This window comes from Cadophora gregata (assembly GCF_030347475.1).
Source record: "Cadophora gregata isolate MNR1 chromosome Unknown scaffold_2, whole genome shotgun sequence".
NCBI classification, from domain to species: Eukaryota; Fungi; Ascomycota; class Leotiomycetes; order Helotiales; family Ploettnerulaceae; genus Cadophora; species Cadophora gregata.
In genome coordinates this window covers 2,920,573-2,947,411 of record NW_026695925.1, presented here as the reverse complement: position 1 = coordinate 2,947,411, position 26,839 = coordinate 2,920,573, and the positions used below count along the sequence as shown (strand labels likewise).

The window sequence follows — 26,839 nt, the reverse complement described above, 5'->3', positions numbered from 1 at the left end:
AGACAGCCTAGTTATTAAGACAAGAATTTGGGAAGTCTTGTTTGTTTTTATATTGTTTACCAGACCAGGCGGAAGGGGAGGGAGATGTCCAAATTGCCTTCACCAGCCTGCATTGGAAGCGACCCCACGTTTCGCCAATGCCAGGGGAGCTTGAGCTTGATCCCTGCAACCATTTCGGAATAGAGCCGTCATCAAAGTCCACCAATCCTCACTCTATAAATTTCTTCCTTCTGCAGCCATCAACACCACCGCCAAGTCGAAATGAAGCATTCCGGATTGCAGAGAGATGTTTTATCATTGTATAGAAAGTGTCTGCGGGTCAGCAGGACTAAGGGTGGGGTGAGTGGGCTGCAATGGAGCTCTGGAATAATTTTCTGACCACCAGACAGGCAAGACTGCATTTCGAAAAGTATGCTAGGTGAGCTTCTTCATTTTTGCTTTAGTCGAACAACTCGATCCTTCGTTTAGGGGTCCGGCTGATGACTGGGTGGAATACAGAACCGAATTCGAGAAAGCTATTGGACTGGACAAGAAGGACTTCAGTGCCATAGAATATCTGATGCGAAAGGGACAAAGACAAATCGACATGTATTCTTCTCCCGGAATCAAAGACATCAGATGAAGCTTTCAGACAAGAGTGATGGTACAACCCAGTTTCTACGTAGAAGAGAAGGAGCGATGGCACGGTCGAGAGCTTCATCGGCCCTCAACGTGAGGAGCCTCCTCTTGCTCAATACCCTCCCTAAGATGCATTCTTACCGACTCTCTGTGTGATACATACCATGCCCAATTTTAATATTCATTGGAGCGGGTATCCTCATCATCGTTTGCCACGAATTCGAGTCGTTTCTACCCGTCACAAGTCGGTCCACAATCGACTTCTTTCTGGCTCCGGTCAGACTTCGAGGGTTCAGTCGCATATCAAGTCCGAGAAAGAGAACAAGAAGAGCCCCTTCAGGATACAATTCCGGCGCCAGCGAATGCGGGGTTCGCGTGCCTCTTCATCTATTCTGAGGGCCCGTAGACGCGCTTCTGTTCGAGCTAGGCACAACATACAAGTGTTTGGATGGGATACACCTGGGGCAGAACTTGCAAGCAGAGTCACCGAGAAAAGTGGATCTGGAAGCCGGCCTACAAAGCCCAGGTCAATATCAGGTGCAACCCTCCGCCCGGAAATTCAAGAAAGCTCTGCTATCCCATCGACCGACGGTGCAGCGAGTTCTGTTGCCAGGCGTCTCAATCCAAGGAAGAAGCAGTCCGAGAACGCCTACTCGTTGAGGCATATTGCTAAAGTACCGGTATATTGGACTGCTGATCATCCTTCAAAAGCAGACAAGGCATCTTACAATCCCGACCGATTGTACTCTGCTCAAAGATCAGGTCCTCTTCAGGCGGCCAGCAACCAGATTTCAAGCCATCGCCCAACTGAAAGAACGCGTTCTTACGATACTAGATTCGAGACACTGGGTCCAATTGCAAGCCAGCGTCGCAGACTATCACCCCGACCTCAGTTCAAGCCGAACACTTTTCGCAGAGCAACCTCGCAGGTATCGCCAACACGAAAGGATACAGGAACGGAGTTCTGGGAGGCAGTGAGAAAATATAGTCAGCAGTCAAGGTTGCAAGGGAAACCCCCTGCATCTATAAAATCTATTGTCCATAGCCTTGTGTCTGAAACAGCGTCTCGTTCTCCAAGCCAAAAGAAAGTCCTCGCCCGCTTTACGAAAGGAATCGAACTTTACCTACAGGCGGCAAAAGAACACCCTTCGCAGTCCCTTGTTTCATCACTCTCTACTCGTTCCACGACAAGTCTCTCGGCTTACACTATTCAAGAGCTGAAGCCCTACCAATCTGAGTTTCGATCCGCGGGTCTTGCTATCACCGCAGCGGAACAAAAGGGGATGGCGAAATTGCAGAAAGGGCCAACACCTCCACCAACACCTCCTAAAGATGACAAATATGTAAAGAACGAAACACCACCGAAGAAGAAAAATAACAACCAGCAATTGGGACAAAAAACAAAGCTTCCCTCGTATGCGTCTGGTTCCACTGGCACAACAATTCTGGGATGGACCCCACCTCACGAGAAAACTTATGGACGGCCATCAACAAAAGATCGGACGAGCTCATCGATCTCAACAGACCAGACTATCATTGGATTCACTCCACATGAGAAAGATGCTTCTCCACCGCGGCCCCTTAGAGAAGCGCCAGCCACACCTCGAGCATCGATGAAGAAGTCTCTTCCATGGCTACGCAAACCTGAAGCCTCACCTGAATCCTCTCCTACGAATGAATTGAAAAGCGCTTCAGTGATGCATGAGCAGCATAGGCCATCCACCCCGCTTGGTGGCTGGGTTTCCACGTTCGATGTTGCGGAACCTACAAAGCCGGGGAGAGAAAGCCAGTCCGTAGGCCAATGTGAGTTCTCATTCCATGATGAAGGCGTTTGCCTGACTCTTCGCAGCCCGCCCTGGAATCTCACAGAGGCCAACGAATGCGACGCGAGATGATCCAAGATATAGCGCTAGAAATTCAACTGCTACGAACTACATGAATCAAGTGGTTGACGAGATGGCGCAGACGCAAGTGAATCCCGATGAGAGTTTGGAACCAAGTCGCCCCAACAATGTTTACGTACACATCGGGACTCAAACTGTGGCATTTAGTCCTACAACATCTCGTCAGGACACTATAAATGACAACCAAGCCGAACGACAGCTATATATAGACCGTGCTCCTGTTTCGAGCATTCGCAGCAAAACCTTTCCTTTGAAGTCAAAAAACTGTAACGGGGACTGTGCACAGCCCTCTGCGGAGCCATTCCCATCTGCCACACAGCAGCGATCATCCAGGCCATCCAAAGTAATGTGGAAAGGAGTAGACCAAGACTCCCAAGTCACTATGGAAGATCCTGAGCCCAGGCATATGACTGAATCAGATGCAATTCAGGACCAGCCTTCTTTTCGATCCTACGCACTTCCAGGAGAGCGCACGCGAACCTTTCCGCTCGCCACAACTCCTACTAAGCGCATTGGACCTTACCAGGCACCTCCCAATTCCAGGAGTCCAAACAAAAGCAAGGATGCAGGAACGTCAACTTGGGCGCAAAATGACGAAGAACAGTATGAGGTGGAACAGACCAATTCTGAAACCAGCCTAATAGGTCCAACTAGTCGTCACTCCATCCCACCTTTGTGCACCCAGTGTTCTGGTCCTCTGAATCCAACACTCGCAACCGAGCCATCGCCAAAAGCAGATTCGCAGTTGTTATCTCCGGTCCATGCTTGTACGGCAAGATCATCTACACAATGCCAGCAATGCTTTCCATCAAGAAACTCTTCTATTGCAATCTCGCCCCTACAGGGTACATTTCCTGCCGAGGTTCGAGCACCGATTGAGGTGCAGTACCTTCCCTCTCGACGGTCTACCAGACCCATCATCCCCGCTGGGCCATTTGAGTATGCAGAGGAAACCCCAAGCCCCGCAGATGCTGAATGCATCGTTGTTGATACTCCCAAGATGTGTAGTACATCGGAGAGGAAGCGAACTCAGAGCAAGATCGAACATTCCTTGGTCGAAACTCCGAAAAGTTGCCACTCACCAAATGGGAAGCGACCACAGAGCCTAGCCGAACTCGCCATTGAAGAATACACAAAGCAAGAGCCAATGGCAGATCCCATGAAGAGACCTTCCTTACCAAGACTTAAATTGAGGCCCGTCGCATCTGAACCTACTAAGCATGTTCATTGCTACTCCACAATATCACGTCCCAAAACGGTTCCACAGATGCCCAAAATCCCTCAAGTTGACCCACCTGCCTGCCTCGCCTTCGCCTCGACAACTTCCACTGACAGCTGTTCCGTGAAAACTGGCGAGATCAATGAGAAGCAGGTGTTCAAAGGCCTGCATGTCGCAACAGCCGCGGCATGTGACGAAGATGTTGACAAGTGGATAGAAGAGATCACAGGTTCAAGTGCCCGAAGATTTTTATCAGCACTTAGTGCTTTCGATGGTCTCGGGGTCAACACCCTGGCGGGTGTGGCAAGGAGAGCAGCCAAGCAGAGGAGAGACAAGCTCAATGCCTGGGAAGCGCTCAGAGAGAAGAGAATGGCGGAGCACGATCCGAAGCCAAGATGTGAACTCGAAGATTGTGATGGAGTGGAATACATGCTTGGTGACCAGGATATTGGATTGGGATCTAAATGTGCCCAGAAGAACTCATTTGGAGATCGAGATGGTGGAGATGAATACATGGCGTACGATCAAGGTGTTAAAAAGCAATGTGACGAGTTGAAAAATAGTATGCTGAAGAGAAGGGAATGTAAGGGAAGTGAGGGTATCAAAGAACGAGCTGTTAGAATGGGGTGGAGGGACAGGAGTATTAGTGGGGGTGTATAATGCCAACTTGCCCATCGTGTTGTGAGAAGATGGAAGAGGATTAAACCGGATATTCTTGTTTTTGGGTTTGCTCAATACATTCCCGTCAGTCATTGATCGATTTCTTTCCATGCCTTGGCCAATGAGTCTTTTTCTATTCATGATGCTCTACCAAGTTGAGTCTTGAGCCAATGGTCGATGCAAGTCGCTCGCTTGACTTCTTTTCCTCCGCAGTCCCAGCCGGTATGTCAAGTAATCTCTGATGTAACCACATCTGTTAGCTTGGCGCCCGGAGGTGCTGCTAGTCAACTTTTCTAGTCAATCAAAAAGACTTGAGTTTGTTCTCGGGTCTACCTTTCGCAAGTATGTTGATGCTTCTACGAGGCAGACTTGATGGCACCCATTTGTGGCGTCGCTCAGCCACCGCCCTCCTGCAAGGAAAACAAAAGCACCCAAACTATCTTGACGGCGGCCTCTTCTTCAAAACAATCTTGTAGAATTTTACCTCAACATCCCACATAAACATTTCATTAAATATAATGCTTTGAGTCTACGCTTTAGCACAACCGAGATGGATCCAATCACTGGAATTGGTCTTGCAGCAAGCTTGGTAACGCTCGTCGGCCTTGCCACTCAAGGATGCACGAAGCTACATGAGCTACAAATACGGTTCAAGAATGCACCGAAGGAGTTGCACCAGCTCGTTACCGATTCAGAAATCCTCAAAATCCTTCTAGGAGAAATTGAGAAAACCAGCAGTGATATTGGATCAGCTGCTCTATCGCCAGAGCTGCGCTCGATATGGAGGAGCAACGAATGTCAGATGCGGAAAGATCTTGCAAGATTCATGGAACTGATCAAGAAACTGCAGCTCCAAGTAGATGGAGGCTCAAGGATTCGGCAACTGGGACGAATGCGATTTGCCGTATCTGATAAACAGATATTGAAATGCCGCATGGCTTTCAGAAGTCATATCGAGATGTTGAATTTTGTTCAGAGTCTCTTGACATCACGCCAGATCTCACAGGTCCATACTGCTCTTGGTGTCACTGAACTGAGAATAGTGGAAATGTTAGACAGTGGACTTGGACTTATTGAGGAGGAAGTCAGTGCTATTCAACGAACGCTGTCAAAGCCACAGATATCAACAACCCTGGTTGAAAGAGAACTGCTAAGCGTCTTGACTCATACTCACGGAACGTTCGAGGCGAAGACTGAAACTTACTTGAATCTGAGACCGACCAGAAGAGGGCATAAGTTGGTATACTGGAAGTGGGCAATGTACCAACTTCCCATCGGTACATTGACCACTGAATTTTCTCACTCTGGGCCAAAATCTGAGGAGCACGGTCCCAACGGAAATCACGACTACAAAGTGACTTTCAAATTTCAGCCTCCCGCTTGGATCACCCAGGTCGTCTGTCAGATATCCTATGTTTTGAATGTTGAGAATCTAGGTCACAAGTTGCCTTACTGGCAAAGGACTCAGTGTGGAGATGCTAGCCTAATTCCAAAGGAGCTATTAAGCTACATGAGAGATGATGATTTTCTCGCCGCAGCTTCTTGTCTGTCTTCTATGTCTTCTTGGGATATCCAGGAGCTGTGTTGGAGAGGCGCTTTCTATGACATCTTCGGCGACATCACCTGGAGACTCATTTCACATTTCGAACTTATGAACACTGGTCAACCCAACTCGCACCAAGAGCTGACAATTGATTTCAATGATTTTGAAAGACCATCCAAGCTACGGTCCGTACCGCCTTGCGCCAGATTGTTTGCAGAAGGACTAATGTTCATTATGCCACAGATACCCCAAAATCCATATTTCTTATCGAGGAACGGTGTTGGTCACAAAAGAAAACTCGTCAAAGGCCCATCATCAGGCGTTCTGTAAGATGTCATCGACCTATAGAGTTTTTGACCACACATGGGACAAGAATGATTCGTTTGATTCAACGCGACAGCTACTAGCTGATTGTTCCGGATCAGCCATTGAACTACCTACCTTTTGTAATTCCATCTCTCAAAGAGGTGCGAAACGATTCAAGCAGCATATTGCTCAGCATCTCGATCCTTTATGCTGCTCAGAAATATCTGAAATGGACCGATGGTGGATTGGCGCTCTGCTACACTCTGAGCCCAGCCTGAAGTCCTATCTATCGAGTCATTTTGCAAGCTTTCGATCGCCAGGAGCTTTCATTACCCCGGAATCGAGTCTTCCCGCCGGCCTCCTGTATGAGAATATTGTACATGAAGTGTTGGCTGCACCGGAACCCAAACAGCGCGCTTTCGTGATGTTCTTGTGTGCGTTTGGAACGGACTCGATGTTGGATCCTTTCCTTACCAAGGCTAATGAGGCACCAAATAACTTTGCTAGCAGAGACTTCCTGCGTGTAGCAGTAATCAGCCGGAATGTGCAAACCTACGACTCTTTTTGTGACGTTATGGATGAAAATGGACTGGCTAAAGAAGCTTTGGATCTGGAACTGCTCATGGATTTTGTCAATTGGGACTTCCTTGGAGATGATGACTGCTTTATCGATGATTTGCTTCAAGGAATCCCACCTACATCCACCCAGAACGACAATCCATCCTCGCTTTTGTACCAGTATGCCTTGACCCTCGGACAAGAGAGCTCTAGGTATGCGATGAAACGCCTTTTGCAGTGTGGACATGCTTGCTACTGCCACCCACCATATGCCAGGGACCATTTTCTTGGACCCGAGGTTCTGAAAATCGCCATGTCTTCCCTGAAGGAGAAAGAGATAGAAGCGTTGGAAACACTACTCGATCTAGGAGCAAGCGTGGACTTCGTTGATCCCGACAGATACAAGCCTAGTCTGACAGCACTCGAGGCTGTGATCTATCAGGGAAATTCCGATGCTTTGAGGGTAATACTTAATCGTATAGATTGTATGAGCCAACCAGAAGTCTCATTACTTGCTGCTCTCAAGCAAGCCGAGGATTATGTCACCCAAAAACATCCACGGCCAGTCTCTATTACGGTATTGAAAACAGACCAATCTCAACCATGCTACCAGATTAGCACGCATTCTGTGCCTGCCAAATCTGATACTGGATGCTGGCTCTCTATTATAATTTCTGTGGCGAAGCTCAGCTACTTATCCGAGGCGGAATGTATTTCCCGGATAGAAGCTCTAGAGAGGATCTGCGATGGGGATTCGCTTTCAGACTCGGACAAAGACTCAGACAGTGAGTTGGGCTCAGATGCACATTACGAAAGCAGCGACAGCAGTTCGGATCAGATTTCAGATGATGATTCGTACACTGGGCAAGATGTTCAAATGTATGAACAGCCACAATTACAAGCAGAAACACCACTTGACAGCAAAACTGCCGGCCAAGCCCCTGAGCCATATACTGATTTCGTGGTGGTATATGAGCCTGAGCTCAAGTCCAAAACAGATAAACCGCTTGAGCGATCGCACACCCGCACCCCTAGAAGGCAGAAAGGGGTAGTGCGGGGGAATCCTCTCAAAGAATGGATCTCAGATGTCGAGTTTTGGTTGCTGGATAGGTATAATCGTGTTGCCGTGATGAGTTTTCTTGACGTGGCTCTGGTTATTTTTGGGGTAGTTGTGTTTGCACAGTTTCTAGTTGAACTTGCCCTGTGGAATATGGGCAAGGGGATGCTGAGAATAATACGGTACAGGAGGGCGCTCATACTGTTTGTCTTGTCGTTGACCGGTGCTTCGTTTTGTAGGTTCTTCTGGGTATAATACCAGCCAGAACTTGTAGGGAAAGCCTAGGGAGTCAGTTTCGGTGTTGAAGTAAGTCAACGCCAGACTAGGATACGGGGAAGTGACTTGAATCTTTCACACCAGAACCTGCACTGCCTCCTGAGGTAATCGCTGAATGGGATATTGAAGGTGAGGCTGCAGGTTCGGATTGTGAGGATCATTTCATGACTAGGGAGAAGTGCAGAAAGTATTTGCTCCAGCTCAATGCACCGCTATGCAATGACGATACGAAAGGTAGCCATTGCGTTCTGAATTTCCCCTGGATCATGTATGAAAGTTCAGAGAGATATACCAGCCAGGATTTTCTCCCTCAGGGTTGGGATACCACGCATGGAGTTTGCTGTGGGATTTTTATACTTGATTGTTTACATCACAGGTGTCGCTGATTGCTGTACAACAGATTCAATCATTAGCGGCCAAAAATTATACATGCTAATTGTCCTTGGTCTTATATCAATACTGTATGTCTGCCATGACCTTGAGTCAAGGTCTGAATTATTATTGTAGTGACAAATCGCGAAGGATAGATGTTGACAATCGCTTAGGTCTTGGCGCAAAGCCGTCGGCTTTTCCTGAATTCCTGGCTAGAGGTTGTCATCTAACGAGGCACAGAATAGAATCTACTTGGATTTTGCATGGTTTAAGGGTCGAAGTAATAATCCGAGACACAACGAGGTGATAAGTTCTTGGAGAGAAGACAGTTGGCCGTGTTAATCATTTTAACAAATTGGTAGTCCAGAGGTTACTTTTGAAAGCGATTTGATTGATAATCTTCATTATGGAGGATTCATGAAAAGATGTCACGGTCTGGAAGATAGGAAGAGGTACAAGTAGCATATAATTCTTGTGGCTAACTCTCATAAGCGTATTGGAGGGAGTTGGCTTCTAGCCTCTCAACAACAATGCATGATGTTATATTTCAAAAGGAGGGTAATTTTGTCAAAAGTAATCAAAACTTAGTACATAAGCAAGGCGCAGGGCTTTTCAGATCTCTTCGACCCGCCTCTTCATTTCAAAACATGCATTCCGTGAAGCAAAGCCCATCCAACTCTCAATGCAGCCTCGCTTGGAGGCAGCCTTCAGATTCGAAAATGGGCTCACTCCACCTTCGTACTTTCGAAATTTCTCAGCTGTCGATACCGACACCGAGTACCACATCCACACACACACACACACACACACCCACTTCCTTCCACCTCAAAACGAGGAACCAGCCCCGCCAGCCCCGCCAGCCCAGCCATCACAGCTGAAATGTGATGCCCGACAAAATCTTCACCTCCTCCCATCCAATCACCAAACCCACCAAGCTAAGCACACTCACTCACTCCTACCTACCTGCTACCTGGGCACTATCTAGATACTATCCACTCGGCACGTCCGGAACCTCTCATCATCAGAATCAGCTTGCATGTCATAAAGCAGGCGCAGCTCATCGGTCATCAGTCATCAGCCATCAGTCATGCGAGTCATCCTCCGCCTTGAGGAAGTCAGGCTAAGAATGTGACGAAGTCCCAAGTATTTGGGTGATTGGCTGTGGTTTATTGTGGGGAGAGGAGGGAGGAGGATGTTGTGCAGATGATCGATTGGGTTCGTGGCTGGGGATTATGTGTGGGAGGGAGGGGGAGGGAGTGGTACGTATGTATGTTTTTTGCCTAGCTTGGGACATTTTATTGAATGAGATAGGGTCGGGCTGGGTGTGATGGGATGGGATAGGATGGAGAAGTGGTATTGGATGAAGGGGATCTTGTAAGTGCGTGTTAGCTGGCCTGTGAGGAAACCTGGAAGGCTGGAATTATGTGAGAGAGAACTGGGTCGCTTGTACAGTTGCCGGATCTACCTAGATATGGAGACAAGTATGGCATGTGAGCAAGAAATACGAGTCTAGCTCCCTTCATCATACATCTTCTCATAAGCTAGAAAAGAAGGAAGATGTCAATTCCAGCCGAAGTCCTTGTCCCCGTCATACCAAAGCCCAATGGGCTGTGCGAATCGGGAGCCAGATGAGCCTCACGTCGTGCAGCAGCTGCTGAGCGAACCGGAGGGGTGGGAGGACTTCTGCGTTTTGATTGGTGGGGGGCTATTTTCCTCGCTTATGGTGTTGCGCCTGGCTTGAGGCTGGGGGGTGGTTTGGTGTGGATGGATTTTGAGTTATTGGGTGGTGGTGTTTCAGCTGGGGGAGTGTGAAGGATAGCAGAGAATTTACTTTTCTGGTGAAGGTTACAGTACGATTCGAGAGGGTTTTTTTGTTTTGAGTTAGGCAAGGAAGGCTGATGATGGTTCTGGGAACTGCGAGGCGTTCATCTGGACTCTGGAGCGAGCCGGAAGCATGAAGGTTATGTTGGAGTTTGGGTGGGAGTAGCTTTGTTGCAGAATCTGCAGTTGTCGTACGAGTCGAGAAGCCTCTGGAAAGGTACAAGGTGACATCGGGCGGTGCTGGGTTCCTTGAACAATTTATTGCCTTCCCTCGTTACGAGCAGTTGTCTATTTACATCGGAATTAGCCGCGCTGGATGGCGATGGCAGTTCGGAGGCTGATGTGTGGTTCTTGGTGGCGGGGACGCATAGATATGTATTTATATATTTATCTCACGCTTCGTCAGCCTTCTCATCTAGAGTTCGTTGTCATCGATGACATCGTCGTTGATGCCATGATGTCCTCAGTAACCTCCAGCCTCGACTCAACTAGATTCGAGGGTACTGCTTAACGAAGTAGAGTTACAGCAGCTACGCCGCGAGTAGCAAACAGACCTCGATTTGGCCTGAGCTTAACTGTTGTGTTAAGAACGGCCAGAGGACGCCGTATCGTGACTGGTTACGCATGTCACACCGCTTCTCTAATACTCTCCACAGCAGCGCTTGAAGGGAAATTGCGTGTGGCTGGACCGCTGTCAGCGAATGGTTAGCTGCCTGTTTGTAGTGTTGGTGGTGAATATGGTGGATTTTGGTGGCGCGCTGGACGGGCGCAAGCGAAGCCCCTGAATCTGGTCTGGAGCGAGGGGCACATGCGAGAAGGCAAGGAAGACATGAAGTAAACAATTTCATATGTATGGATAAGATTGATAGCTGAGTCCGAATTCTTGACCTTATTCACGCAGGTCGAGTTTTGAAGCTTCCTCGTAAGTTAAAAGATCCGCGGCTGTGAACAACTTAGAGAATGAAAAAAAGTTAATTCTCTGGAAGAGTGATGATCCGAAGGAAAGGTTAACACTCAAGCTTCGCCTTCCGTTCGAGATCTACTGTAAACTTTATGCGGGGGTGACAGGGACATCCTTTTGCTTCTCTGCAAAGAAGCAAGCGGTTTTCAGTGCTGACGATGAACGGCTTGCGCATCTCGTGCAGCTGTTGGGACCAGTTAGAGTTTTCGGTGGCTGAAGAAGACGTTCGCGGTTCGTTTGAGCTGGGAGCGTTGTGTTGCAGGAAGCGCTCGGGTCGGGAATGGGACTTGAAGGTTTCTCAACTTGGACTTGCTTTTTTGATGCGCTGCACAGCGCCGTGAAATCGGAGATCTGGGGAGATGTAGTATTGAAACTTGCTTGGTCGCGTGCAGAATTCCAAGGAAGCAGAAGGACTTGTCCAATTCATTAGATGGCATAATTATGTCATGCTTTGGTGCTGCTCTGAATAATAATAATGGGCTTTGATGCTTCTCGCTTGCTTCACTCTCCTTCTCGGAATTGTCGATCTTCCAGGCTCAGGTCATAATGGCGTGACTTTTGTCGGTTCTGAGACTTTGTTGCTGGGGATTGGTTGGAGGGGTGAGATCTGAGACGTTGTTGACGAGGAAGATTAGTGGGTAAATTTAGATCTCTTCTGATTAGCCCGATATCTGTCTGGGAAACTTGTTTCATAATTTCTTCTGAGGAGGGGGAGAGGGGACCCTGTTACCCCATGCTTTAGATAAAGGTGCCATGGCGCCAATGCAGATGTGATCGAGGGGGGAGGAAATCGATTTCTTGTGGCGTTGGATTGATATCTTTACCTATCTTGGGGGATAGGACTGATGTCTGTCAATCTTATGACCTGGGACTGATAAGTTGTTTATTCGTCCTTGAGGCGTCAATACAACTCAACTCGGCTGCAGGATGAGACTCAAAGTTAGGTTCAGGGGCTTTTCGGGGTTTGCCAATCCTATAAATATCCGATCGTGAATCTGCAACTCGGCAGGGGAATAATTATCTGAACTTTTGCCGTTTGATGAGCTTCTTCATCTCCATGCCGAAGTCGGTCTCTTGATCGGCAGTGGTTCATTGTTCTGTCGTTTGATGGCCCGTTTACTTGTATTATTTATTTGGCAGGCAGAGGCGAAAATTTTGTCTGAGCCCGAGCCCGAGCCCTGATGAGCCTGTGCCGCCTTCACCGTCTGTCCGTTTTCCCGTATTATGGTGTATGCTAGAAGATAGGGGTGTGACTTCCTGCAGATTTGACATGGTGGTGATCTTGGAGTTGCAGATCCTCCTTTCCGCCCTTGGTATGGAAGTGTCTGTCTCCTGCTCTTTTAAGCACCGCATGCATCGGCCTACTGAGTATCTACTTACTCGTAAGGGAAAGTTTATGTGTACAGATTACAAGTAGTCGTGGTTAGGGCTGGTGGCCTCCTCCTGCACGTCTCCTTTACAGTAGTGACAGGAACCCGAGTACTAGTACCTGCAGGAGCTGGCCTCCGCTCTCCGTCTTGCTTATGCAGGAGGCCGGCCGCCTGTCTTGCTGATGGGCTTAGTCCCAATGTTCGTACAAGATGATCTTATCTGACTACTTTTTGTTCCTGCTCACGTTTGAGCAGCTAATGTGTCAACCCTTAGACCTGCCAAAGATAGAGAGGAGTCAGACCACAGCTGAGTCTGGAGTCTGGACGTCGAGATCTGGATCAAGCCATTTCGCTTGAGCGTGAAGAGTGACCGTGACCTTCAAACCCTGAAAGATGCAACCCTTAAGTGCCGCCCGTAATCCGGCCTGCTGCCAATCAAATGCGACCCGTGTGCTACTTACTGTAAGAGAGCCAATCTGGAACAAGGCAGGGACTGGGAAGGGACAGGAACAGCTTAGCTCTGCTGTGGATGGGCCAAGGGTCGAAGGCTTGCTGCTTGGGGTGTGGAGTGGAGAGGAAGGCATCCTGCATGTTTCTTGCAGTACTTAGTACTGTACTGTACTGTATTGTAGTAAGGTTAGATATGGGCCGAGGGGAAAGTAAAGGTTATATAGAAAAGTGTGAACAGTGGAGTGTATGGGAAAGGAGAAGTGTCAAGGAGAGGACGGATGAAAAGGATCCCATATGTTTGAGTTCGATATGTTTGAGGGTAAAGGACACAAAGGCTATCCTCAAGCCCGTCATAAGTTATCTTTTGGCCGTCATCCTGACCTGAATCTGAACGAACCTGAACCAGGGCAGGGGCCGACATGAAATCGATGCGATAGTCATTGACCCGCCCTTGCGATGGCTTGTAGTACAGTATAATGATCCCTCCCGTATTTTCACGAAAGGCACTTTCCATCAAATTTGCAGTTTCTTGCCTGGTAGGCGCGGCCCCAGTTTTTTATCGTTGCAGTATCATTTCGGCAAGTAAATCAACTGCCAGAGCAGGCATTGCTCCCATGAAATCATATGTCTCTATCTGCAGAAAAGTTCCGCAGTGTTAACCCAAAGTATCCCATCCCTCATTCCTGAGATAACGACCATCACCCCCCCCTTCTTCTTGATAAATGATCATTTTGCCTCTTACAAATGCTCTTGTACGGACAGTGGCTGACGTGAGGCCTCTCACTGGTCCATCTCTATTTCCATCATCTCATCCATCCTCACCCGCTGGCCGAACAAACACACACCCACTCGCAATCCTTTGTGATAATCCCTAATTCGGTCCAATCCAATCCAATCCAATCCAATCCAGTCCCGTCTTATTATTGTACATTCATACTAATACTGCCCGCCTGCAAGCACTCTGCAGCAGATCTGCACGCCAGCCTGAACGCGCCCACCCTAATCCTTCAATCCAACGTGGTGAGCGCGCACCCACTCGCGCTCCTCTTCTGCAGCACATCACATCGCATCCACTTCATACTGTTCCTATCCTGTCCTGTCTCCCTGTCCTCATAATCCTCAGCCAGATCTGACCTAGTCGCCCGACCCATACCCGTACCCAGCAGCAATAGCATCCTGGTCGCTGGCCGCCGTTCCTATTGCGCCGCTTGGTCCGCTGGTGTTGGAGAGTCGCGCTCGCCTGAAGAGTCCCCAGTCCCTTTGAACGTGCGACGTCAATCAACCTCATCCGGGCATTTCGAAACTCTCCACCCAGCAGCACTGTCAGGCGCCACCCTCCACCACGGATTCTGGAGCTGCCTCCTCCCTGCGACAGACTCCTGCTCTGCTGCTCTGCTGCCCTGTGTCCTCGTGCGCCTGGCTGTCGGCCAATTGCTGCTGCGCTGACTGCATTGTAGTCCTGTAGTCTCAGCCATTGGGCGATGTCGCAGCTTTCGCAACAGAACGATGCTTCCGCCGATGCCAATGCTACCTCCAACTCACAACTGCAATTCTTCCCTCAAGACAGCCCCACAGTAGGACGCTCGCAGGTCTACTCTCCAAACAACCCCTCGCCCAGGTCAGAGCCAGGGAAAAGGTACGTCGTGTCGTGTGTGCTGCTATTTTTGATTCGCATTTCATACACAACCACACCAAGCCGGTATCGAAAGAGCGAGCTACCACAGCAAGCAATCGCTACAAACGTGCGCTGACTTGGATTTTCTTGTCTAGATCTCTCCGCAAGGCTGCTCCTAGTCCTCTACAGACCAGCACGACTGCGACTTCTCCACCGAGCAGTGTCACTCCGACAAGAACTGCTTTTCCAAGAGCCGGCGTCGATCATTCTACTTCATCGGCGAGTATACAACAGTCTATTCCCCAGTCACCCAAATCGCCCAAGGAGCGTCTCGACGACCTTTTGGCCTCGGAACAGAGCTTCTACAGGTCCAAAGACTCGTCTGTCGAGTCAAATCCGGAGGAGAGCAGGCCCAGGTATATACAAAAACAAACAGACCATCACACTGTACTGACGAAGGATGGTAGATACCCTCGCCCAATACACGACACGAATGGTACCTCGAGAAGCGTCTCCGATCCTGTTATAATCTCTAAGCCCTCAGGAGGGCCGTCTTCTAGCACGAGACCGCCGATGGCTTCGGCACATCGTGTTGACATGGCTCGAGGACCACCCCGGACATCGTCGATCGATTCGGCGATTTCGTCCATATCAGGCGGCACACATTCGAAGAAGGGATCGCAAGACTTACAGGCAGGAGGACCACCAGATATTGCGAACCTAATACAGGCTGCAGGATCCCCGGAGGCTGTCATTCAATACTTGCTGAAGGAGAAGGCATCTCAAGCGTCACAGAACTCACAGTTATGGCGTCTGGTGGACAAGCAACGAGCCATGATCCTAGGCCTGAATAAGGATCTTGAGCGGGCATTGAAGGATAAGGAACGGTACCGGAAGAAGTTAAAAGAAAGCCTGGCACAAATATCGAATCCTTCCCCAGTGGACTCAACACAAGGGCTGGGCTCGGAAGTTGGATCGATATCTTCTGATACGAAGCCTGTGGCAGAAGTGAAGGCAAATAATGTTGGATCTATGGTGTCTGCTGGTTTGAGGGAGCCGGAACAAGATCAACCACCGTCGCCGATTGATGTTGCTCTCGCACCATATCCTATTACACCTCCAGCCATGATGACTATTCAGACACCTGGAATGTCCAATATGGTTGAAGCCGAGCATAAGATGCCTTCACCGACGCAGCATGCTTTCCAACAGTACAACCCAGATGCACCTGCACCAGGATTTGAGGCTGGCCAACAACAGCGCAAGGCAAACGAGGTGGCTAGAGAGGTACCATACAATGCGTCCCTTCCACCGTCAAGAAGTCTGCCCTCCAACCCACCAAGAGGACCGCCTCCAAGCGTGCCACCACCGAGGACCCCCATGTCCAGTCAAGGCCCTTCTGTAAATTTAATAGAACCTTCTCCTAATCCAGACGAAGGACTTAGATCGTTTCCAACACCACCAAGGAAAGCACCACCAGCACCCTTAAATCTTGGAAAGCAGAGTAAAGCCAGTTCTCACCTTCGTCAGGCCTCTGGCACTGGAGAGGAGACTGACTCGGATTACGATGACATTCTGGAGGTTGACGAATTACCCACATTCACTGAAAGAGGTCGCCGAAAGACAAGGGAAGAAGATGATAGAGAGCGAGAGATCGCAGCAATGAAAGATGCGGAAATGAGGAGCCTTTCGAAGAAAAGCGGCAAAAGCACACCAAAGTCTCGACCAACGACTCCAAAGGAAGGTTCCTTTGCACACTTGGCAGATCCTATGCCAACAAGCCCTCGACAAACCGTTCAGATTTCACCACCAGATGCTCACACGCGTCATTTGTCTCCCCCAGATCCTAACGCAGGGTCCTTGGCAGGTATACTCAATGAAGCTTCCGGGGTCGTTTCACCACCTCTGCTGAGTCCCGGGTTACCCATGAGTCCACGACCAGCAGATAGGCCGATGAATTCTCCCATGCCGCGAAATCTGTCCAACCATTCTTCCACAGTAAACTCGCCCCCAATGTCGCCTCGTGGGATGGGTGCTTTCCCAGGCGCTGTTCCTTTATCTCCAAGAGCACCAAGACAACCGATACCTTTGCCGCCCAATACTCCAATGTCGATTGGTTCTCCCGGTCTTCCTAAAGGCGAGCCTTTGTATCTCGTCTCTCCTAAAGCCCTGGCGATATCCAAACGCACTGGAGAGTCTGAATCCAGTCCGAAAGAACGAATCTCACCTGTCCAACAGAGCCCTGGTCCAAATTCGATATACATGGGATTAGTCACCGAAGAATATCCTGATCTACTCCTTCCGCCCAATGCGCTCCCATCAATTCATGTTAGAGTAGCCTCCTCACGCCTGAAGCCATCCAGAGCAAGTATCATGTTCCCCCGGAATATCGAAGAAGATCCTGTCTTTACACTCGCCGTTTTCGCCAGATCAGATGGGAGAGAACTTTGGAGAGTGGAGAAGGATTCGACTTCTCTAGCCAACTTGGACCAGACCTTGAAGCAATCCAACACGTTCACAGCCAAAACACCAGAGAGATCTTTATTCAATGGTCATGCACCCGCAAAAGTGGATGCTCGCCGAGCCGCATTGGATAAGTATCTTGACGAAATCTTGGACACTCAGATGGACCTAGCTTCAGCTCTGGAGATCTGCCGTTATCTGTCGACCAATACTATGGAGCCATATGCGGACGAGTTGGCCCAAGGTGGTGATTCGGCTAGCGAGAGTCCTGTAAAGACAGGGCCAGGTGGCAGACCATTGAAGAATGGATACTTGACCAAGAGAGGAAAGAATTTCGGAGGCTGGAAGGCTCGCTACTTTGTACTGGATGGTCCAGTCTTCAAATATTACGAGTCACCTGGTGGGCCACATTTGGGAGCAATCAAGTTGCAGAACGCTCAAATTGGCAAGCAACAACAGCAAGCTGACAATCACTCGCCATCTCGTGGCGATGCCGACGATGTTGACAACCAATATCGACACGCTTTCTTGATTCTCGAGCCAAAGCGAAAAGATTCTTCCAGTCTCGTCAGACATGTCCTGTGTGCTGAGAGCGACCAAGAGCGTGACCAGTGGGTTGAGGCACTGCTCCTGTACGTTGACTTTAAGGATGATGAAGACGATGATCGTTCGGTTTCATCGAGGCAGCAGCATGATCGCACAGACTCAAACGGTTCTGCACACCTCAGTGGTGGGAAGTCAAAGAAAAAGCTGTATGCGGGCCAAGGTAGAAGTCAGACCATGCCAGATCTCACAGATGACGGCCTCCGTGGTATGAGCTATGAGAACACGAAGCAAGGCAGCATGCCATCGGGATCGCGACTGAAGAATTCAGGCACTCCATCGCCTCCGACTCATGGATATGAGCGTGATCCAATAAGCCAAATGCCACATTCTCAATCCACCAAGAATATTTCTGGTCCCAAGAATGCTCAAGTCATCCAGGATTCTTCATCATGGGGCAACAGACGAAACATGCTGGCACCTGCCGCTGCAGATGACAGGATCAAGCAAAAGAAGCGCAGCTTTTTCGGATTCGGTTCGAAGCCTCGAGCGTCCTTTGATAATACAAACGAGGGCAATGACTCAAGCACCAGTCTGACACAGATGGCTTATGACCAGCATGGACCTATCCGGCCAGTCTTTGGTTCTCCTCTTGGAGAAGCTGTGAGGTACAATCATCCTGCTGATGTTCAGATTGAACTTCCCGCTGTTGTTTACCGCTGCATTGAGTACCTGGACGCCAAAAATGCTGCAGGCGAAGAAGGCATCTTCAGATTGAGTGGATCTAATGTTGTTATCAAACAACTACGAGAGCGTTTCAATGTCGAAGGAGATGTCAATCTCGTGACAGACGACCAATATTACGATATCCATGCGGTTGCTTCACTTCTGAAGTTGTACCTAAGAGAGCTACCAACTACTATTTTGACGAGAGAGCTCCATCTCGAGTTTCTTGCTGTCACCGAGTTGCACGATGTCAACGAGAAGGTCAGCGCGCTGAATGGTCTCGTTCACAGACTTCCAAGAGCCAATAATGCACTCCTCCGATACCTCTCTGGTTTCCTGATCAATATCATCAACCATGCCGACACTAACAAGATGACTGTGCGTAACGTGGGTATTGTCTTTTCGCCGACACTGAACATTCCCGCCCCTGTCTTTGCGTTGTTTTTGCAGCAGTATGATGGTATTTTTGGTGAGGAGCCAGATGACCATGATGGACCTGTTGAGGTGACCGTTACTGCCCCTCCCTTAACACCAGAGGATATTCGCTCTCCACGCCGTCAAAAGTTCCAGGAGTTACCAACTCCTTCCTATGATCAGCAATCCTTCCCGAAAGCTCAAGCTCCTCAGCACTATCAGCAGCAACAGCAGCGTGGAAACTATGACACTGGTTTTACTCCGCTCCAGCCCAGCTACGAACCACTCAGAGGCTTCTCAACCATGGCCGGCCCGGAATATGGCAGACCGCAGCAGCAAACATTAGCTGGACCAGCATACGACCAATTCGCTGGTGGCCAAGGCTATAGACAACAGCAATATGGCTCCGAGAATTCCCAAGGCAACAGCAAATCCAAAAGGCGTGAGAGCAGTATGTTCGGCATGAATATGAACATGGGTCTTGGGCAGCGCAAGCCCAGCAATAACAAGTTGAGAGATGACTCTCGTAAGCTTTCCACCAATGCTTTCGACTGATATGACTTTGTTGTCTAATACGTCCGCATAGGTCTTGTTGATGAACAGTCCTTCTTCGACTGAAGACTCGGTCAGTACACAGGACAGGTGGGCGTTTTACGAAGGGAGAGTATGCAGATGCATCCTGCTCGGTATGCTACATCGTCTGCAGAAGCATGCAATTGAAGCATAGAGGGACAACAACTTTGGACTGGTGCCAAAGTTGTTGTCATGGATTCTCACACATATGAACGAAACAAACGAAACCAACAAGTCGGTCATTACACGACCGATCTTACTGTAATACTTAATGAAACACGTCCTTCCTCCTCACCCACCTCCTACACCATGGACTCCCACCACCACAACCAACACATTACCAACCCATCTGTACATTACACCAGCATCAAAGCATGAGGGCATTGTTTACGACCTCCTGTTTCTGCAAATTGCGCATTGCTTTCCAATCAGTCAAGCAAATCATTCATCATTTGTCGGCGGATTCTACATTCTCATTCGGTTTCTTCACTTCTTCTTTTTTCAGCAATAGCGCATTCAGCATCCCGCGCATTCGTCCGTCAGCAGAGGAGGTTATACCCAGATCGCCCAATTATTTTTCGTGCTGTTTTTATTTTAGGAAGTGCTGGGAGTCCATACTATTTTTAGAAATGCTTTGTTGTATGGTGTGTGGGTTTTTTGGGGGGTGTTTGCGGCTTTGCGGGTTTGTTTCTTGGTGGTGGGATGTGCGAGAGGAGAGGTACTTGGGATATGGATGGACGCATGCATGAAAGGACGGAGGAGGCCCAGGAGGGGTTAGGACGGGATGAATGGATACCCGTCCTGTGTATGTGTACGATTTGGACTGGAACGAATGGACGGAGGGACGGACGACATGGGAGTTTGTCGTTCGTTAATAGGTGGCTATATCCGGACTAGGAGGTTACATTCGATGAGCATCTGGGGAGAACGGATGAGATGTGTTTGTACCTAGTCGTTGATATGAGAATGACGCGGATGTTGATGAGCTGAGATGAGATGGCAATGAAATATACCAATTGACTTATATACACTCATCGCAAGGTCTCAAATAAGATAAGGTCTGGCTACTCGCCAATGCACGCCTCCAGGTATTCTGGTCTCTTTCTACTATCAATGCCTTACATTGACGGCACCTCCCCCACGTCTAACATTCACAGCACCCCTCCCTCCCTGCGGCGGCGGCGGTGGTGGTCTAACATTCGCAGCACCTCTTCCTCCCAACGGCGGCGGTGAAACAGGCCTAACATTCACAGCGCCTCCTCGTCCAGCACCACTTCCTACATTAACATGTGCTCCTCCCCCACCGACAGGCGGTGGAGGTGGCTGCCGCGGTGGTCCATCGCCAACATTCACATGCCCGCCGCCCTGAAGGGGCACCTCAACAACATGTATATGTCCTCCATGATGTCCAGGAGGACCAGGGACACTACGATCAGTCGAGCCTGAGAACGATGAATCGGTCGACTTGTAGCCGCTTGAAAGGGGTGGTGGGTAGCGGGAGCGTATGCGATTGATTAAACGGTAGAGTAAGAATGTTATCAAGACGCAGAGGATGATGTGCAGGAGGATTATCAGGGCGATTGTATCGTTGGGTTTCACCATCGCTGGGGAGATGGTGACGGTTATGGTGATGGAGATGAGGGAGATGGTGAAGAGTTATGCTTGTCCATATGGCTGGCTCGTTATGTGAAATATCGATAGGTTGCACACGACGAGTCTTGGGCTTGATGGGTTTGTGATCTGGGTGTGGATGGGCTTTGCGGCATTATAGATTTGGATCGTGTCGATGTGCTTTAGTGCTGTGGTGCTATACACTTGGTGAAACTGGACGGCTGTTCTTGCTGGTGTCAGCTAGGAAATGGATATTTATGACTGGTTTCTACTAACACGGCAGCACCTCAAATGAGTCGTCTAGCTTCGAGCAACGCCAACTGACATCTTTGAGAAAACGGTCTCGTGAAATAGTGGTTCCAGACACGGATAGTACTTGTATCTGAACAGCAACTAGTGAAACCCGAGGATGTTTGATTTGGAGTATACAGAAAAACAAATGGAGAGAAGGAGAAATGGACAAAGTAAATAAACAACATATAATGAATTATCCCACCATCCCGCCATCCCATCATGCACATCTTATCTGGGAGTCGTGGTTGCCCAATCACAAGCACCAGCTGAGCTCGGTTCGGTTGGTGAGGCCGGATTGGGAACCGCAAGGTTGGCCAGACACCTAATCTTGTGTAACGTCGATGTGCCATTGTTGCAGCATGGCTCGGGCCGTCACAGGAAAAGTGGAATTAGAGCATCTACCTTAATATAATCAAAATGCTCGTTCTCAAGTATCGAGATGGTCAGATGAATCTTTTATACTAGCGCGAGCGTTTACAAGCGAAATCACAGAGAAGCACCGGCCATTGCTGCTTGCCATATCACAACTAGCTATACACAATTTAATCAAATAGCTAATTGCTAGAAATTCTACATGTAAGCCCCAGCTGCTCACACAAAGACCTGCTTCACCGTGTCGTATCTCTTCTTATTATACACGATAGCGAAATTGAGACTGCCGGATCGACACGACATTTCAATGTCGAAGTCTAGCTTGTAGTACATCTCTCCCCTGTCGTTGGGCTCTTGGTTAAATTCGGAAGCTGGGATGCTCTTTACGTCTGCTTTGAGCTCAACTAGCTTCTTGACCCCTACGGAGAGATCTCTTGGTCAGTCATGCGATTTTCTTTCACCCTATGAAGCCCAATCATGACGAGTGGATGTGTGTATACCTCTGTCGTCTGCGTACATTGGTGCGCCTTGGTCATTCGGGTCATCGCAGGCATAGATTGCCATTTCGATTATCCCAGGGCGGCCCTCAGAAACTTTTTGGTCCCAGTAAAAATGGAATGAGGCTGGTTTCGATTCATCAACGGCTTGCCCCTTTTGGGTGTGTGTAAGCGGTCTTGCTTTCGAAGTATTTCCTTCATGACACTTACTTTGCAGACAAACCAGCTCATTACCTGGATTCGATCTCCGTCCCTGAAGTCGTCTGGCTCTCTGGAAATGCTGTAAGTAAAATTCAATAGAAGATTCACTGGTCCAAGCGGGCTTACTTTCGCTTGTGATCATGCTTCTCTGGATCATAAACATCGTATGCGAGAGTTCCGTAATATTTGCGCACTTTCCGAGCACCGATTCGCACAGTTGCGAGCTTTGGCGACATCTCTGCCAATCCACGAATCAACGCACCTCTTACAATCGCTGTTTCGCTGGAAGAACTTGTTAGTATGCTGCCTGGTTCTGTCGAAAGGCTCATCGCTTACCCATCCTCAACCGGTATAACTTTGATACTACCTACCTCGTCCTGGATCCTCTTCATCAAGTACTTACTTGTTCCAAACCCGCCCGCTAAGAGAACCGCGGTTACTTGCTTATGAGTTGCTCGTATTTGTGCAGTTACAAGAGACAGGATTTGTGCTATGACTGGTTCGAAGATCTGCTGGAGCTCTCGGCCTGAAATTTTGACCTGGCCATTCTCAATGTTCATCCCCGGCCGATAAGGTAAACCTCGCGCAGGCACGGAGAAGGACTTGTCAAGGTCACCGTTGAACTCCTTCTTAATCCGGACCTCGAACCTGTGCATTGCGTCCTGATGGTAGCCATTATCCACCCATGCACTGTAGTAAGCAAATTTCTGGCGGAGGAAGGCGTCGAAGATACGATTGAGGAAGGTAGAGCCACAAAGACCTCCAGATCCTTGGGCAGATTCGTAAATCAGAGGTGACTTGCCGAGCTGTGCCACTGTATAGGAGATGAGGTCGACAGTACTTGAAAAAATGGCGTCAGCAGGCTGCTCCCAAAACTTCAGCTCGAAGGTTTTGGATCGGGGGACGAATGACTTACCCACCACCAGCATCGCATAGAACGAACGTATCGTCTTCTTTCAAGCCTAGCTTCATGCTCTTCAACGCGTATATCCCCGCAGCTTCTGGCTCAGTGATGATCTGGATGTTGTTCTTGTGTCCCATACCAGCATCTTGCGCGCATTGTCGTGTTCCAGCCTGTGCCTTGTCTGACCAGACAGCTGGTACTGTGATGATGTATTGAGGTTTTTTGTTTCTGAGGAACACCTCTCCGAGCTTCTCCGAAATGTATTGGTCGACATGTTTCTTTAACCCTCGCAAGTAGTCTGTAGTCAATCTCGCGGCTTCTGCACCGGTCACGGCAGGTAACGCGGTACGATTTGGATAACTCAGTGCAAGACCGGATAGTGGAACGTCGGAATTCAAGCCAAGTTTAAACCATTCGTGCCTTTCTTCCTCGTCTTCGATCTGGTAGCCCCACCTATAAGACGTAGGATCGTCATCGTGATATTTGATTGTTCTTATAAACATTTAGGGGCTTCCAAACCCAGAGGGTATGATATATGTAGATGGGCACTTACGTAGGCACCCACTCTGTGGTTTGGGCCGAATCTGGCCATCTCTTAACGGTCTTTGACCCTTCTGGCTGGACAGTTGTCAGTCTTTTTCGGAGCGCACGCTCTCATTTGAATCAACACGACGTACCTCCGAGCTGTGTACGTAACCAATTGACGAGCATGTCGTTCCTATCGATTCTTGAGATTGTGGTTATCGGGCTTGCTAAGATTCTCGACATACCGAAATCAATCCCAATGATGATCTTATTCTTAGGAGTACTGACACTGACGCTGGATCCGCTCATTTTTGTGCTTTGGGTATACTCTACTTCGAGAATTTAGGAAGTGTTCGGCAAGGAGCAGGTGACGGTGGTGGCTCGTTCTATGCCGTGCAATGACAGAGTAACAGATCTCAGTAAAAGTGTTGTTGATTAATATACGGGGTAAAGATGCTTCTCTTTGATGAGGAACAGGGATTTATTTCAGGTCGCAGGCAAAGCAAGGCTGGATATCGAGGTATTATCCTATTTCAGCGCGGAGCCTCCTCTGCAATCCTCCATCGACTGGCAGCAATGCGATACCCTTCCAATAAACCCTCCTTTGCTTGAATTAGCCAGTAGGACAGCTGCCGAGTAGAGGGTGCTTTCAAATGATGCTGCATGGAACTCATTTGGGCTCAAGCTGAACCATTCCGTACATCGAGAAGCAAGTTCGTCCAATGTGAGGCAAGCCTGTGTCGCACCGCATGGTTTCTGCACGCCTGGCCAGATCCACGCCGAATAGCGAAACCAACAATTGCTTGTCCACAGGGGGTCTGGTAGGTGAGAAAAGCCGACAACTCGCTCAGGTCGTAAGCAATCATGGAGAACGTGTAATTTGTGGTTCCCTTGTCCACCGTCCCAGTGCCAAAATGCGCCTAGCCAGCTACAAAAACGGCAAGAGGTAAATGATTCGACGGCGCTCTTGAACCGGGAACATTTCTTACTAGGATTGACTTGCAAACCATTGGTAGTGCTGTCGGGTGTGGTTGATTGTACCATCTGATTGAAACGTATGGGAAGATGATTGCCACGTCCTCGCCGCTGAACATTTGAAAGTGGTGCGAACAGGCAAATTCGATGCTGCAAGAAATTTGACTCTTGTTGCCTCTCCTCACACGTTCGATTCTATCAGCTCGCGTGTCCCAATATTGAACGAATATCGTATCTCTGGTACCCATAGAGAGTCTTCGTGCAGCCACTGTGGGAAGGAGCATCAGCAGAGCGACGGCTAAAAGCCAGAACTTCGATCATACTTCCTGTTTCAGCGGAATTGTTAGTCCAGTGATGTCTTCCTCAGATCCATGTTCCTCGGATACAGAGGAAGACGACAATCTGTTGCAGAGGAGATATAACAGCTTGCATGCCGATTACGAAAAGTTGGAGGCGAGGGTGATTGCACTCGCACAGCGAGAATACCAAATCACAGATGACAAGATCGCCAAAGCATTCCAGAAGATTCGCGATGGCCTCGATATTTGGATCGATGGGCTCCAAGAGGACGACAGAAAAGACTTCAGAGCAAATTATCACGCCAACCTGCAAGCACGCGACAGAGTTGACATTTTTGACAAGTTAGGATTCACTGCTGGATGTCTGGAACTTTTCTGGGAAGAGAAACTAGGAGAACAAGAAACTTGCATCTATGTCATCTTGGGAATGGTCATAGCCAACTTCTTAAAGAATATCGATACTGAGTGGCTTTATCCTCTCGGTGTCAGTAATTCTCAAGAAAGGTTCCTTGATATATTGATGAGCTCCGCCCCTGCAACAAAAAGTATGAACAATGATAGAAATGATACAAGCAGCGCTAAATGATAAACATAGGTCAAGCAACGCTCTACAGGTGGAGAGGAGAAACGCTTTCGATGATAGCTGGCGCTCCGGAATTTGCGAGACGATACAAGGAGGATTCGGAGCTTGTTTTCCAAGAGCTGAGAAACGACATGAGAGTATGGTTAAGCCCCAAGCTTTTGGTTGGGCACGAGGAAAGCCTGCATGAAATGATCTTGCAGCCTGTCGTAGACTTCCACAGGATGATCCATTGCTCCGGCAAGAAATTTGAGCTGCGCTGGCAATCCGGGAGCCAGCTGTCTGAAATAGACGGAGACATCCTGGACATTGTAACCTGGAGAAAGTCTCGGCATGACCATATCAAAGGCGTCTTCTGCTGTCTATTACCAGCTCTTATTATGAAAGCTGCTGTTGACCAAGCCAATATCACCTTCACAAAGGCAGTATTTCTTGGATATAAGACCAGCAGTCTTGACCCAGCCAGGTCGGCAAGGAGCAGTCCAGTCAGGCAGGAATCTGGACCGACGAGCCGTGCAGCACCAGTTCAACGCAACCCGGGGACTCATCACGCACCACAAGCCCGAAGTTCGAGATCTAAAGACCAGAAATCAGAACCTTCACTCACAAAAGAGAACAGATCCGAATCCGGCCTCTTCCGTAAATTCTGGAGAGGCACTCGCTCTGAAAGCCGATCAGAAGGAGGCCCAACCAGAAGAGGGAGTCATCCAAATGCGCCGCCGTCACCAAGCACGCGTAGCGCAAGGCAGGACACCCATCGACACGAACACACACGTACGCACAGCCAACACGCTGGGTCTGATCAAGTTCCTCGACCCGAGACTGAGACTCCCACAGGTACCTCGATACTGGCTCCGATAGCATTAGATGTGGTGGCTGAGCCCTCTGAAATCATTCGTGATCCAGAGCAAGATGCCAATCTCGCACACGCCAGTGGACCAGAACCTGGATGGGTAGCGTCGAGTACAAGCTCTGCGAGTGCAAGGTATATAAATCACATGCCAGTTGAAGAAGCAGCGAGACTTGCAGGACTGGCGCCTCCGATAGATTCTGATCATGGGGATAAAAGTCACGCCAACCATTAGCTCCCGTTTCGAGATATATGCTGGAGGCACAGAGGTGTGTGAGCGTT

General features: G+C 49.0%; 6 protein-coding genes across 6 annotated transcripts; 4 read left to right on the top strand and 2 right to left on the bottom strand.

Annotated features, from left to right (window-relative positions):
- Nucleotides 1-85: 85 nt before the first annotated feature.
- Nucleotides 86-4,829, top strand: ONS95_008253 (uncharacterized protein). Its single transcript, XM_058501803.1, has 3 exons — nucleotides 86-339; nucleotides 390-2,421; nucleotides 2,468-4,829. The coding sequence occupies exons 2-3, from the start codon at nucleotides 783-785 to the stop codon at nucleotides 4,399-4,401; spliced, it is 3,573 nt and encodes a 1,190-aa protein (XP_058363125.1). The 5' UTR covers nucleotides 86-339; nucleotides 390-782; the 3' UTR covers nucleotides 4,402-4,829.
- A 122-nt stretch (nucleotides 4,830-4,951) lies between these two features.
- Nucleotides 4,952-8,120, top strand: ONS95_008252 (uncharacterized protein; the record flags this gene model as incomplete). Its single annotated transcript, XM_058501802.1, has 2 exons — nucleotides 4,952-6,129; nucleotides 6,188-8,120. 2 exons carry the CDS (start codon nucleotides 4,952-4,954, stop codon nucleotides 8,118-8,120), a joined length of 3,111 nt encoding a protein of 1,036 aa, XP_058363124.1.
- Nucleotides 8,121-13,605: 5,485 nt separating this feature from the next.
- ONS95_008251 (uncharacterized protein) lies at nucleotides 13,606-20,459 on the top strand. Its single transcript, XM_058501801.1, has 3 exons — nucleotides 13,606-15,146; nucleotides 15,198-19,402; nucleotides 19,463-20,459. The coding sequence occupies exons 2-3, from the start codon at nucleotides 15,304-15,306 to the stop codon at nucleotides 19,492-19,494; spliced, it is 4,131 nt and encodes a 1,376-aa protein (XP_058363123.1). The 5' UTR covers nucleotides 13,606-15,146; nucleotides 15,198-15,303; the 3' UTR covers nucleotides 19,495-20,459.
- ONS95_008250 (uncharacterized protein) lies at nucleotides 20,460-21,558 on the bottom strand. Its single transcript, XM_058501800.1, has one exon. It carries the CDS (start codon nucleotides 21,049-21,051, stop codon nucleotides 20,560-20,562), a length of 492 nt encoding a protein of 163 aa, XP_058363122.1. The 5' UTR covers nucleotides 21,052-21,558; the 3' UTR covers nucleotides 20,460-20,559.
- A 193-nt stretch (nucleotides 21,559-21,751) lies between these two features.
- ONS95_008249 (uncharacterized protein) lies at nucleotides 21,752-24,754 on the bottom strand. Its single transcript, XM_058501799.1, has 8 exons — nucleotides 24,099-24,754; nucleotides 24,006-24,046; nucleotides 23,882-23,946; nucleotides 23,341-23,820; nucleotides 22,761-23,264; nucleotides 22,434-22,706; nucleotides 22,227-22,377; nucleotides 21,752-22,145 (listed from the first exon to the last, which is right to left on the bottom strand). The coding sequence occupies exons 1-6, from the start codon at nucleotides 24,160-24,162 to the stop codon at nucleotides 22,547-22,549; spliced, it is 1,314 nt and encodes a 437-aa protein (XP_058363121.1). The 5' UTR covers nucleotides 24,163-24,754; the 3' UTR covers nucleotides 21,752-22,145; nucleotides 22,227-22,377; nucleotides 22,434-22,546.
- A 428-nt stretch (nucleotides 24,755-25,182) lies between these two features.
- On the top strand, nucleotides 25,183-26,792 carry ONS95_008248 (uncharacterized protein; the record flags this gene model as incomplete). Its single annotated transcript, XM_058501798.1, has 2 exons — nucleotides 25,183-25,672; nucleotides 25,723-26,792. 2 exons carry the CDS (start codon nucleotides 25,183-25,185, stop codon nucleotides 26,790-26,792), a joined length of 1,560 nt encoding a protein of 519 aa, XP_058363120.1.
- Nucleotides 26,793-26,839: the final 47 nt, after the last annotated feature.